General features: G+C 57.0%; 1 protein-coding gene across 2 annotated transcripts in view; it reads left to right on the forward strand.

Moving 5' to 3' along the window:
* Positions 1-14,616, forward strand: part of ITGB3 (integrin subunit beta 3) — a 34,573-nt gene extending 19,957 nt beyond the window's left edge. For both annotated transcript variants that reach the window (XM_080369275.1, XM_080369276.1), the window contains exon 15: positions 538-14,616. In XM_080369275.1, the coding sequence (XP_080225401.1) occupies positions 538-606 (69 nt within the window). In that variant the 3' untranslated portion in view covers positions 607-14,616. The remainder of the gene's footprint in view (positions 1-537) is intronic.
* The last annotated feature ends 76 nt before the right edge of the window (positions 14,617-14,692 follow it).

The raw sequence follows: 14,692 nt of genomic DNA on the forward strand, positions 1-14,692 counted from the left end.
CTGGACACCCCTTCCCCAAGCCCGCTGCGGTCCCAGGGGCTGTGCATAGGTGACAGCAGATGTTCCAGATGATTTTCTCACCTCCAGCACATCCCAAACGTTTGTCACCAGCGTGACCCTCTTACTCACTGCCCACACCAGCCTTTCCATCCCGTGGGCGAGGCGGAAGGTCCCTCCTGCCACGGGGTGCTGGAAGGGCTGAGGCACCCCGAGCACAAGGGAAGGGGCTGGGGCAGCACCGATGCCTGCACCCCCCCTCCCCCCTCTCCAGAGGGAAGGGAAAGAGCCACTCCATCCCACCCCACCGGGAGGCCTCCTGAGCTCCTGCTGCCTCACCTCTCCTCCGCAGCAGCTTTTCCTTGCTCTCCCCCATGAAACCTAATGGAGAGCCGTTAAACTGCACGGCCAGAGCCTCGAGTGGAGACGTGGATCCACCACTCGATGCTGAAATGGTGCCTCAGTTTCCCCAGCTGTAAAGCAGAACGAATGCTGATGCCAAGCGCAAAGTGATGATGTTCTTGTTCCTTCTTCTTCCAGGGCCACAACCCTCTATACAAGGAGGCTACGTCTACCTTCACCAACATCACGTACCGCGGGAACATGTAAGGATGCCACATCCAGCGCTGGCTGTGGGATCAGCCAAGGATCCACAGAACCTTCTGGAGTCCAGTTTACAGAAGAGCTTGTGTGTGTCTGCGTGTGTGAGTGTGTCTGCCTGTAATTTAACAATCCCTCGACCGCCTCCGAAGCCCTGTTGTCCGTCACCCCACTGTAACTGCAGGGACGTGCTTCCTGCAGCAAACCTCTCATCCTTACCTCGGCGGGTCGCCCCGCAGGAGCTGGCGGCCCCTCCATACACTGAACACGGAGAAATGGGACTTTCTCTGCCTGGCGAGTCTGTGAAGGGTTAGGTGCTCATTGGGCCAAGTGGATTTTGGGAGCGGCTGCTCGAACCGTGCGTGGCCCGTGTCCCCTCGTGCCCTGGACAGCTGTGGTCCCCCAGGAGCCGTCTCCCCGGGGACAGGGCAGCTACGCTGGCTGCCAGCAGGCAGGAGCCATCGCATGGCTTGGTGGGTTGAGGACACCGCTCAAGCGACACGGCAGCCTCTTGCTTCTTACAGCCAAATGCTTCTGGTGCTGCTGCGGCCCGGGACGGTGAAAAGCAGTGCCCCAGCATCACGGCGCCCTTCCTTGTTCCCTCCACCTGCACTCTGCACCACCGGCTAACTCTATGTAGCGTCAGCTGTGCTGGTCCCAGCTGCAGCCTGGCTCAGCCCCTGGGATGGTGCTGAGCACCCCGTGTCCCGCTCTGCTGTCCCCACACCACAGAGCACGTGGATGTGCAGGCAGCAGCCTCGGGAGGGCCATGATGCCTGTGATCCCGTGAGCCTGGCCACCTCTCTCCCTTTTCTGTGCTTTTTGGGCTGCGTAACTGCACCACGCTTGGTTTTCTGTGTGGCTCAGGGTTCCAGAAGAGCAGGCAGGGTTCGAGCCCTGTCCTGCTGCCTGGGGCTGTGCATCACTCATGGTTTGTCCTGGGGGGAGAAACAAAGAAATGTCCCGGTAGCAGAATGTGGCTGTGACGGTGCTGCTGCCTGATCCCTGCCCAGGCCAGATCGTGGTGGCTTTATTCCCCTCAATCCCACCAAAAAGCAACAGAGACCTTGTGCCCGGCACGGGGCTGGCCCCAGCAGCGTGTTGGCTGAGCTGGCGGTGGCCGTGTGTCCCCATTCCCTGGCTGGCCTGTCCCCAGCAGTAGGGGCAGGGGCTGGCTGCAGGCAGCAGCGGCTGGTGCTGGGGGGGGGCTGGGGCTGAGCCCCAGCGCGGGGGCGTTGGGTGGGCAGCACCAGCACAGCAGCGGTTCACACCACGAAAATAAAAATAAAATGAAAAAACCTCAAACTAGTAACGGTGTCGGTGTCCACAGGAGCAATCTGTGCCCAGGCTTCCCACCCCGGGGGCAGCCCCTGGCTCCCCAGCAGGGCTCGGGGGGCTGCTCTGGGCCGGGGGGAGCTGAGGGACAGCGGAGCCAGCGCAAGCAGGGCTGGGGCCACCCCAGGGGGGTCTCTGCTCTGTTACTTGTGCCCTGTTGGGGGTGGATTACACACCTAGGGGCACAGGGCGAGCCAGAGCCCACCGCAGACTGTGCTACTTGGGCAGCCACCTCGCTTCACTGCAAGTGGGGTGAACCCCAGCAGCCCCCCGCCCTGCCCCATGGGGCCCTGCAGCCCTCCGGGCTGCGGGAGAAGCCCCCAGGAGAGGGGACCTGGGCTGGGGCCACCGCAGGACTGTCCCAGGGACGGCTTGGGCTGAGGGCGAAGGTGCTAAACCTGGGAGCAGGGTCCTGCCTGTGCCCACAGCACCCAGCCCGCGCACCCACTTGGCACCGTGTCGCACAGGGCTGCAGGGACACCCTTCGAAGCAGCACCTTGGGACCACAGAAGGTGCCAGAAAAACAGCTGTCCCGTACCCCCCTGCACCCCCTGGGCCACGGGGTGCTGCAGCTGAGCGCTGTGTTCAGGCACCTGGAGCAGCAGTCAGTGCTCCCAGCTGCACCAGGCAGGAGCCTGAGGCGGGGGTTCCCAGCACCCGAGTGGGCTCTGGGCTTGGTTTGAATTGGGCTCAGCTGGGTTTGGCCTCGGGAGGAGCATTTCAGCATCAGGGTGGGCTGAGGGGAAGGCAAAAGGGTGCCCAAGGCAGAGCCTGGCTGCAGCATGAAGGAGCAGGATGAGACCCCCGAGCTGGCTGGGGCTGCCCCAGCGCAGTGAGCCCAAGGGGGAGTTTGGGGTGCGGGGGGTTCGGCTGACCCCTTATGCTTGTGAAAGCAAAGTTCTGTCAAATTAGACACACCCCTCTTGTAGTTGACACAAGAAAACATTCTCAATTTTGATAAGTAAGCAAGTAGAGCACGGAAGGGACAGGCTGGTGTTCTGCAAAAAGGCCGTGCGCGGGGACAGTGACCATTCCCACAGGGCCAAAGCGCACTGCCCACAACATCACTTGAAAATGGAGCATCTTCCCGCCTCCCTCGGAGCTGCCCATCACTATGTGTCAGTATTTACGCTTATTACCTCGTTGTCCACTTTCAGATCTCTCTTCTTTTCCATGATATTCACAAGAATTAATGACGTTTGCACTGACTTTGTGCCAAGACCGCTGCTACTCACGCTGGCTAACAGCCTGTCGTTGCTTCCTTTGCTTCCACCCGTATGAAACCATCTGCTTCCACCTGTCTGACATTTCGTTTGTAAATACTTTTGGGACATTTTTATGTCTTAGACTTGCATAATCCTTTCCTGCACGGTGTTCTGCCCCAAGGCTCTTCCCCTAGGCTACAGGAATACAAATAATAACAAAAGTGGAGGTAAAGAAATCAGTTTTGTAGGGAAAAAAGTTGGTACTGATGGAGGACTCGGCAGTGCTAGGTTAACGGTTGGTCTTGATGATCTTAAAGGTCTTTTCTAATCTAAATGATTCTACGATTCCACGATTCTATGCTTTCGAACAAGATGGTGGCTCACAGCTAGAGAAAGCAGAAAGCCATACGGCCAGCAAACACACACACACGCCTCTGCCCGATCCGTGGTGAGGTCTCAGTGCGGAGCCTCAGAGCCCTGACACGGTTGTAAGGAGCCCGGCGATATAACACCCGCTTGGAGCCTGCAAGCTGCCCGCCTGCCAGCACAGAGCAAGAACAAAAATCTAACCCTGAAGCAGCGCTCGGTGATGCTGCAGAGCCCGTGGTGCCGCGGGCGTGCGGTGCCAGCCCGGGGGTCAGGGCAGTCGCCCACCCTGGGGCATCCAGTCTGGGAACCTGCACCGCTGCTGCGCCCGGCCAGCGAGGGTCCTTCCCACGGGATGCACCCAGCCTGTGCAGGGACTGATCCTGCTCAGGGCTGCGGGCATGGCGCAGGGCCAGCACGCAGCAGCTGGAGGGATGGAGGCGCAGCTGTCCTCAGGCTCTGGATGTTGTCCCCATCTCTGTGCCTTAGACACCCCATGGGACCCCCTCGGACCCTGTCCCAGCTTTCTGGTGGCAGGGAGCTGAGCCTGGGAATGCCACCAAGTGCTCTGTGACATCAGTTAGAACAGGGGCAGAGAGGTGACATCGGGCAGCGAGCCTGGGGTGCGCCCAAGGCCACCAGGGCAGTCACCCAGTCAGCCACAGGGTCCCTGGAGCGGGGCAGGGGGCTGCAGGGGGGCTGCAGCACCCTCTTCCTAGGCAGCCCCTGGCACCAAAGCCACCTCCTGCCCTGCCATGGACCCAGAGCTCTGGGTCACGTCCTTCCCAGCCGTGGCCACAGTGGGTGTGAGACCCCCAGGTGTCTGTGGGGCCCCATGGGTGCCCCTGTTGGCAGCAGAGCCAGGACGAGGACAGGATGGACCCCAGCGAGCCGCTGCAGCCCCGCAGCCACCGGGGCTCAGCAGCAGCCACCACGGTGTGGCTCAGCAGAAATTCAGGACACAGCTGCCTGGTCCAGAGCCCCACCAGCGCCCAGGAGGGTGGTCTCATCCCGCAGGACTGCCGCAGCCAGCAGGACCTTGATGCCTAGCAGGAATGCCAAGTCCAGCAAGAAACCCACACCCAGCAGGACCTCCAAGTGGGTGAGGGGGTGCCTCCTCGGGCGGAGGGAGCCCACATTTGCCCATTATTTCGGCCTCCTCATGTTCCCTACTTGTCCTTAAGGCGGAAAAGCTGCAGGACAGGACAGGGAGGGTGATGGAGGATGGTGCCAACAGTGCAGGGGGGCTGCCCCATGGTGCGTGGTGCTGTTGGCCAGGACGTACCCACCCAGGCAGGCAGCGTGCAGGAGGGACGTGCCCAAGGCAGATAAAGCAACGCAGGTGAGGGTGGGCAGCACTGGCCCCCACACACATTCCCACGAATTCTTTTGGAAGCATGTCCACACCCCAAAACTACGTGCCCATCAGCCGTGCACACAACCCTCATCCCCAGGGGTGCAGCTAGATCATGCCAGGGGCTGCATGTCCACCTGGGAAACACAGGCAAGGATTTGGCCTGGAGATGGTTCTGGCTGCTGCTGAGCACCCTGCTGTGGCCCAGCTTGGGGTAGACTCCTGCCCAGGAGCTGGGGACCCTCCAGAGACAGAGGACTGGAGCCCCCAGAACCCCCCAGATGGGGGTTACCAGGTCCCTCCCATTCCCCTCCCTGTGCTCCCACCATGCTCAGACAGTGTTTGGTGGTCTGGCTGCTTCTGGCCCCAGACCCCCTCTTCCTTCGAGGTGTCACAGAAGGAATGGCAGCCACGGGGCGAGATGAAGAAGAAAAATAAGTATGTGAGTGATGGCCCGGATCAGCCGCAGCAGCGAGCCTCACGGATCAGCAGTGCCACGGAGAGCTGCGCCCAGGCACGGCAGCGCGGAGCCCCCAGCCCCACCGAGGCGGCTGTCACACCCCAGGCAGGTAACACAGGGACCCTCTGGGCTGAGCCAGTCCCCCCCAGGTCTCTCCCCGGGGTGATCTGGGCCCCCGGTGCCGAGGGAGGGGTGCTGGGCAGGGTCACCCCGCACATGTCCGCCCACTCCCTTGGTAGGAAGGGCATGTCCAGCCTGTGCGCGAATCCGTAGCACAAGGAGGGCGAAGGGCAGGATGAGGCTGGGCTGGAGCTGGATGGTAACCCTGCCCCTCATCCAGTTCCGCTGTGTCTGCTCCATTGTGCTCCTCTGAAATCCTCTGTCTGGAGGAACCGGAGAGATGCCACGTGGGCGACTCAGGCAGAAGATGTCCCTTTCCCACTGAGCTGTGGTGACAAGACCCCCGTTTAGTTCACTGCTCCTTGACGCCAGTGGGCACGGCTGCTTGCAGGATCAGGCCCATGACCATGAGGACCAACTGCTGCGAGTCTGGACTGGTTTTCCCTCAAAAATCAGGCCTGTGCCACTGTGCTGGCTGGCGTAGAGTGTGAGCAGCAGACTGACCTCCTGGGGCAGGTGGTGGAGGTGGTGGCTGCTCTCAGCTCCCTGGGAGAAGCCATCTGCAGGCAGCAATAGCCCCAGCCCTGCTCTACCTGCAAATTTTGGGCTGCGTTGAGGCTGTTGGTGTTGGGGACCACTAGATGGTGACGTCTGTACGTGCTCGGTCAGTTGCTTTCCACCTTTCTTTACTGCTTTCTGATCATCTCCCACTGCAGGTAGAGATCCCCCACGGAGGTTTCGGAGAGTGGGGACACCCTGCAACCCATCCCACAGCCACAGCTCCTGCAGCAGCACCTCGGGGTGGGCTTCTCTATAATGCTGCTCTTATTTCTGGCAGTGCTGAAGTGCTCCCTCTTCTTGGAACCCATTAATACATCAACTCCTCTTGTAAACAGTTGTCAGTTAATAAATCCAAGAAGGAGCAAAGTGCTTCCTGATGCAGCTAGCAGATGATTTAAGGTGCTCTCCATTCCCATTCACGAGCCAGGACCGTCATTTCCAGGTCTCTAGGAAATTTTCTGAAATGAAAAACATCTCTCCATTGATTCTAGGAGAGCAGGCCAATGTTGGAGAGGTGAAGTCTCACCTACCCCCTGTGGAAATCTGCTCACCAGACTGGAATCACCAGGAGGCACCGGGACGTGCCTGTGGATGGTGAGTACACCGGCACTTCAGGATTGTCCATGATCTGGAGCATCTGCTGGGCAGAAAGCTTAAGACTTGGGAAGAAGAGGAGGAAAACGGAAATAAATAAAAAAAAAGCCAGAATGATGGCATTTCCCAGGGCACTAAATCACAGAATAATTCAGGTTGGAAGGGATCTCAGCAGGTCTGTAGTCCAACTTCTTACTCAAAGCGAGGTCAGCTGTGAGACCAGACTGGGCTGCTCTGGGATTTATCTGTTATAGGATCTCCAGGGCTGTAAAGGAGCCGGAGCTAACCTGGGATGAGAGTGCCATGCTCTGGGGAGAGCTTGGACCTCCAGACTACATCTGGCCAAAAAGGCCCCGGTTTGGGAAGCAGTTTTGGGGTAAGATTCCTTAAAATCACCCAATCTTTTATTGATATGAGTTCTCAGTGTTGTAAACTGCCCTTTTGGTGGGACACTTAGAGCTGCAGTTGTATTTTGGGCTCCCCTTCCTCAAACGTCTTTTCCCATTGACTAAGCTCCATCTTCCCCCATACCCCAGGGGACACAGTTGACATCCACGATGCAGATTCCATCACGGGCACCACGGATGTCCCCTTAACCAGCAAGGAGCTGCAAGAAGCCCTAGGACACACCACAGGGGGGGACCGATATCTCCCTCCTTGCTCTCTGCTCCTACATGGCCCCTCCAGCCAACAACCCAGCGGCAGGAGCGTGGGGAGGCTGCTGGGTCTCTGCAGCTCATGCTTGGCCCATGGCTGGCGTGGGAGGCACCGTGCACTCAGCAGAGGTTAAATTCTCTCCGTTTCTCCCTTCCTTTTAATCTTGTGTTGAATTTTTGCTTTGCATTAATTTGGCACAGGGGGCACAGTGTGAACTCTGTGTGCCTCAGCAAGACGTAAACGCCATCCCTCAGCATATCAAAGAAGAAGGGGGATGTGTCTGGAGTGTGTTACATATGGTGCAGCGTGGAGGGAGGTGATGGGTGATGAATGGCCGTGGAAAATGAATTTAATCCTTCTTGGCCTCAGCATCCCCCCCTGCCTGGGGGGAGGGAGTTTCATTGCATTATTGTGGCTACAGTCCTTTAGATCCTGAAATGGAAAGGGTAGGTGAAAGGCAAAGGAGTCTCTATTATTATTATTAATAACCTTTTTTTGCCAAGTCTCTCTGCGCTGACTGCCAGCACGCAGAGGCGGTTTCCAACACTTTCTTGTTACAGAGGACGCAGCCGCTGTGGATAACCTGGGCTCCGACCTGGCCACGGTGGAGATGCACTTGACCCCAGAGCTGCAGGAGGTGCCCAGCCTGGCTGCTGCGGGCGATGTCGCTCTGGCTGCCCTTTCGCTGCCATGGCCAAGGTCTGAGATCTCCCTGGAGAGTTGGTTCCTGTTGCTGGCGAGACGCCCTGCTCCATCCGAACACTGCCCGGGCCATACCCCAGGGACCGAGGTGACACCCAGGACCTCAGCTTCACCCTGGGTGCCGTGGCCAGCAAGGTCCGCCTGACCAGCAAGGAAAAGCTGGAAGCTTCAGGACACATGGAAGGTAAGACTAGGGATCTACGGTCTTTTTCTCTTGGGGGAAGCCTAGAAGTCTCTGGAAACCACCAGATTAGTTAAAAGCCTTCTGCATGCCCGTACTGGTGCTTGTCAGAGGACGCAGGTGCAAGGTTAACACGGCGGCTACACAAGGCAACGGGTTCCCTTAAAGTCATGCAGTGGTTCCCGCTCAGGTGGGGTGAGCGAGGGAAGTCTGGTGCTGCGGGACTGGATTGCTCCTCTGGCAGGAAAATCCACCTCCTCTGTCTCAGCGGGGTCTCGTACTTTATTTTTGTACCCCCACCTGCCACATGCTCTGAGGGGATGTTGTGCCCAATGGAGTCAGTCTGGATTCCCACCAGTGTAACGAGAAGCAAGCCACGGCGCTTTTGCTTTCAATCTTCCCTTTTCCCAATGCCTGACCCCGCCCAAGGGCTCCGTCCTGCCTTGACTTGGAAGGAAGGAAGTTCTGACCATCATTTTGGGAAAGCCCCAAGCTTATGCAGTAGCTGCCACTGGGTCCAGCATCAGCACCTTGTCCCCTCTGCGCTCTGGTGCCTGTTATTTCCACTGACGCTGAGCTCTGCTCTCCCTCCACAGCTGACGGGAAGGTGAATCCACGTGAATCCATGAAGGTGGTGAGGACAGTCCAGCAGCCACCCCTGGGGGAAGGTGAGCAGGATCTCTGTAACCCACGTTGCTGCCAGATGACAGCAAATGCGACTAGTCCTTCAGAAGAAAACTCCGGGGCCACTGACCTTAATGAACATGCTGGTAGCGAAGCTGTGCAGGCAGAGCCAGAGGCACGCCAGCTGCAGCAGGTTTCCAAAACTTCACTGCAGGGCTCAGGACAGCCACGTGCAGACTCACCGAAGCCAGGCCAGCAAAACAGATTCCCATATTTACCAGCTTTCCTAGCTTAGCCACAGCACCCGGGTTGTGCAGCTGAGCTCCCAAGTACGGCATGCCAAGAGAAACCGTGTTAAACCCCGACTTCTCATCGAGGATTCAAACACGCTGTCCCCAGCCCGACTTTCCAACTGAACACATTTCCCACCAGAAACCCTAATATTGCTCAGGGCCATCAGAGGTAAACACAGCAAAGCTGGAGCTGCTGGAAAAATCAAAGCACGAGGCTGCTCTCAGCATGCTCCTTGCTCCATGTCGTAACTCCTGAGCCACGAGGGTGGGAAATCACAGTGTGGGATGGCCTGCTTGAGACTGGCAAAGATTTATTTGACATCCCTCAGTTTCTCTTTCCCTTATTTGTCTTTCCACATGCAGAAAAAGTTGCTCCTTCTCCTGGCTGTGCTTCCAAAACCAGCGTGACACCACAGCCTCTGCCAAAGAAGAGGGTGAGAAAACCCCTGCCAAGGGAGACAACCAGGTGAGCATGGAGGTGGAAAGCGGGTGTGCGGAAATGCTGCTGTCCCTGGTCTGTCAAGTGATCACATGCAGGGGACCTGCCTTCACACTCATCCCTGCAGTGTTCTGTGCGTTGGCATCATCGATCTAGAGGAGACACGCTGAGGCACGGCTGGTGGATCCGGCTGGCCCTCTGAGCACCAGCCCCAACAAGGGCTGTGGGTCACTGAGCTCGCTCCATCCCATGTCGCAGTGTGGCCGAGGGAGGTTTCCAGGGCTGTCACCTCCTGGCTGATGTTCCTGCTTCCCCGCACACACCAAAAGCTGGCCTGAACTGGGGAAGACAGCAGAGATCCTGTTCTCAGTTCTGCACAGCCTTGAGCAGTTAACAGGAGCTGCTGCACCGTTTCGCTCCCACCGCTGGCAGCACGGAGCTGGGTGGTGAGCTCTCCCCGGCAGCCCCGCCAGCGCTGCCTGGCCCGTAGGGCTGGGAGAAGGGCTGGCACCTGCATTGCTTGCTCCGGCTCCAGCAGCAGCAGCTGCCTGTCGGTTGGTCCCTTGTCAGCGCGTGCCTCTGAGCTGTCGGTCTGTCCATCTCACTGTACACCTGTGTGTGTGGCGGGGACCTCGCGCGTATCCCTCAGCAGAGAACCGAGGGCAAAGCAGCAAAGAGCGCGGCAAGGAAACAAGAGAAAGTTACTGTCACCTTGTTAAGGGCTTCCTCCCTGGAAGGCACGTTGCCAGCACGGCCAGGAGCAGTTTGACCTGCAGCATTGCATGATCCTCCTGAGACAATAACCGGGAGTACACAAAGGAAGGGACAAACCCCCCATCCCAAGGATCTGGGGACCCGGTGATTGAAGGAAGCGTCAATACCCTTTTTGACAGCGTGATAACCAACGCTCATGAGCAGAGCTAGGATGACACCAGCCACCTCACCCAGCACCTCATGTTAAAGACAGGCTCACCCTTCCTCTGCCCAGATTCCCCAGCTCCCCTGCATTCCCGTTAGCTGCTTTGCCGCTGGAAGTAAGGAACCACCCACCCCAATCCCAGTCCCACATCCCCGGTGGTTATAGTTCATCGTTTCCAAACGAACATGATACAGGTCATGCCTCCCCCCCACCCGCTCCATCCACCATCTTCTCCCTGCCTCCAGCATTTGCTGATGCTTTCAACTTATTCCCCAAAGACCCGCATAGTAAGATTAAACTTCCCAAACATTAAACTTCCCAGCCTGCAGGTGACCGCTAAGCAGCTGGGGATTAGCTTAAGCAGTCAAGAGGTGCACGATGAGCTGGCGCGTGCAGACACTGACAGTGAGAGCACCAGACCACACGTTACTGCTCCCCTGGGGGTTGTCGGGAGCTGATTTCTGAGTGTGCAGAGTGATCCTCTCTCCATGCGCCTTCCAAGCATTACTGGGCCGGAATGTTTCTTGAGCCAGGGGCTGTACTCGGGCTGCAGCATTTTAGCACTTATCAGGGACTGTCCTTCATGAATACATGTTGCACTTTTTGGACCTCTTTATGCATGCTGAAGTGCCGGGATCCACAGCCCAGCGACACGTGACAGCTTTAACAGCTTTTTCCCTACCCTTAGGTTTTAGTATTTTCTGCACTGCCAGCTCCGAGCCGCTTGCTCCAGCATTTCATTACAGGAAAAAACTGCCTTGCTGCCACGTGCCTGCAGGAGACAGGATGGTGGATTTCTCTGACTTTCTGGATATCATTAATGACAACATGGGTTTCACCCAGACAATACGCAAGTAAGAGGTATTCTACTCCAGCAAAAGCCTCACTTGTCCAGAGGTACCTGAATTTACCTGATTCTCAGACTAATTGGTACCCAGCATGAAATCAGCATCTGAGACCCAAAGAAACGAGGGCTGCCCTACTCAGACAAGGCAGCAATAGCCCACTGGGCCACGGCAGGCCAGCTCGGGTCAGCTCTGCCCCCATGGCCAGCCACCTCTGTGCTTCCCAGTCCCAGGGGCAGGAGCAGGAATCCAGCATTCGATCCACGTTTTCCTGGCTGCAAGAGCAAAGGCCAAACTCTTCTCTTACAAAATGGGACATGGAAGGAGTGGAAGACCTTACTTCCTTTGGCAAACGATAAGCTGCAAAGAATTGTCCTCCCTGCTAGATACCTAACCTGCACTCAGCAGAAAATGGGGATGGATCCCCATGGCACAACTTGTCCAGATCTTCCTGGGAGCTGCTGCGATCTCTGCTCCCTTTGAGCTCTGTGAAGGGAAGACAAGGCCCAGTCATGGCTCTGCTCTGACCACTCTCCTCCTCGCCGGCCCCTGGGAAAAATGACTCGGGCAGCTTTGAATCTGTGGATACCAGAGGAATCCTCCTCTTCAAAGTCATCTTGAAGCTGGTGGAGTTGGCAGCTCTGCCCCAGAGAACTCTGTTTCAGATTATTGGGTGAGCTGCCTTAGCTCCGTGAGCTAGAGGAGGGAGGTCCCCATTTTACTGGGATATTTGTGCCTCATGGAATAAAATATACAGAATGCAGGGGTGCCGAGACTAGATTTCCAGAACTGTTTTATATCCAGTTGGAATCCAAAAGCACGGGCATAGCTCAGCCATCTGCTCTGCAAAGACACTGTTGTAAATGCCACCATGTGTCCATCACACACCTTTGCAGTTTAAATATCCTCATGGACTCGGTCTTTCCAGATATGTGGGTGCAGGCAGCCAGCTCCGAGCGGGGCCTCGGGCTCTTTCACAGGACAATGACGCCCTCTTTTGTCTCCTAGTCACTACCAGCCGAAGCTTAGGGACTGCACCGGCCAAGAAGTGTGGATGGATGGTAACTTCCTCAAGTGTCGCAGAAAGAATTCCCACAAAATTGGGAAAAAGAGAGATTACCTTATGCCCGCCTTTGTCAGTGCTGCCCGCGTCTCAGCCACGAGCAAAAGCGAGGCAGCAGCTTCCGTGAAGCACTTCAAAAGTAAGGCTTGGACACTGTCACTCCCAGCGTCCAGAAGGGGAGTCACTGAAACCACGAGGGTGACAGCTCGAGTTTGCCACAGCTTCTTTTGTCCCTTCCTGGCACATGGCCTTCTCCCAAGGTGCAGGGCTGCTGCTTCGGGTATTGAGTTCAGCAAGGCTCAGGGTCAGCCCTGCCTTAGCAAACCTTTCCCAAAACCACCAAAAAGGCAGCTCGAGCAGACCTTGGGAGTCCCCCCAGCTCAAAACCTTCCCAGGGCAAGAAGCAAACAAACAGTTGTGGTGGGTTCTGCTCCGGGGACTCATACAGGCAAAGGAATCGCCCTCCAGAGGTGTCTGCTGCAAACCACCCGCTGCAAAGCATCTAACAGGTGATCTCTGGGTTACCCTGACCTACCCGCACCCCTGCACCATGGATCACCGCAGATCGAGCACTCAATGCTGCAGCCCAGGGACTGGTGCCTCTGGGATCTGTGCCTGCCAGCGCCAGGCATGCCAGATGGCAGCTGCTGTGGCCCACGGGTCAGAGGAGTGAGGGATCTGGGACTCACAGAGTCATTCCCCGGAGAGAGGAGGCAAACGCAGAGGCAGGAGGCAGCTAGCTGTTGGCTGCACTCTCAGCGACTCTGGGTGCTGTTTCCTTTTGCCCTGTTCAGGCAGCTCGTATGCCCAAGCACCCACCTTCCCACTCATTTCTGAACAAGATGCGACAACACTGGCAAAGCCCAAAAAGTGCTTGCAGGAGGTGGTGGCACAGGGGAATGAGTCAACCGCTTGGTGTGAGCGCCGCCTCTTCCGCAACAGAAACCAGATGCAGGAGGTGAGAGACATGTGGAGCTTCAGCTGTGTAACTACCAACGGAGCTGAGGTGCAGGGACGAGCCTGCAAACCCGTGCTTGGTTTAACCAGGGGGCTGCTCTCAGAGATGCCCCTGGTATCACCACCGAGCACCCGAACACACCACATTGCCTGACAACAGACAGCCTGGGCAAGACACGAGCGAAACAAACCAGCGTCAAACATTCAAGAGTGTGAAATGTAGAAGGTAGCTGTTACACTTTGTCCTACGGGCACTGCAATTAGAGCAGAACTAAGTGTGACTGGTCACGCATGTAACCTATACATTAACCATCTGGTGAATGCTTTAACCAGATGCAGGTATTAATAAGCAAATTTGTCCTGAGTGCAAGGAAAAACGAAACCAGAGGTATAATAATAGCTTACTTATTAATTGTCAGCATGGATTGGTTATAGCCTGCCAGCACCACATCCTAACGTGCCACGGAGGTGCTTTTTGTCTTGTACATATGCACATGCTCTGAGCTGGGAAAAGCTGTGGGATTTCCCCACTGCGGTCCCGTCACTATAATGAGGAATAAGAAAACTCGTTAACGCCAGCGCAGCATGAAGAAGCAGCCATTCTTTATTGCAGCACTAGATGCAATGGGATCATTCCACCCAACATGCATGCCGTACGTTTCATTCAAACAAAATTATATAGTCCACACTTACAATTATGCATTACATTTCTCAGAAAAATCATGCATATTCGTTCAACAGGAGGTACTATGGTAATTCAGCATTGAACATGCTCCTTACGGGTATTTCTGGGTCTCAGATAGTTGACCCTATAGTTACAGCTGACCGATCATTGAACCTTAATTCATTTCCTTTATATGGAGAGCCGCAGCAGAGCCAGTTTGTTTCATTAGCGACCAACGCAACAGTCTCCCCAGCTACCAGAGTCTCCTCAGTGATTGTAAGTTTTATACGACCGTTTCCCTCTTAGGATAAAATTACAACCAGGGGTCACTCAGCGGTCTATCGATGGCGCTTCCTCTGAAACAAACAATGCGGTTGCCAAGCTCAAACAGAGCAGGTAAGGAATATAGCCGCAAAGCTAAACCAGCCAGGATAACATGTCACAGCCCCCTGCCTCCCCCCGGCCCCCCGCAGGTGCTGCTCCCAGCCGAGCCCCGTAGGCCGCGCTCCGCCACGGGCGGCAGCCCAAGGCCGGGCCTGGCCGCCACCGAAGGCCGCTGAGCGCCGGGCGGCGGCTGGGGCTGGGCCCGGGGCCCTCCCTCACCCCACCCCGCTGTACGAGACGTGAAGCGAGAGCCGGGAACCACCGTTCCTCGGCCAACCCCCGCGGCCGCCCCGCCGCCTCCCGCCGCTCCCCTCAGGCAGCGGCCGCCGCCGCCACGTGACGACCCACCCCCTTCACGTGACCGCCGCCCGC

Source organism: Falco punctatus (assembly GCF_963210335.1).
Source record: "Falco punctatus genome assembly, chromosome: 19".
NCBI lineage: Eukaryota > Metazoa > Chordata > Aves > Falconiformes > Falconidae > Falco > Falco punctatus.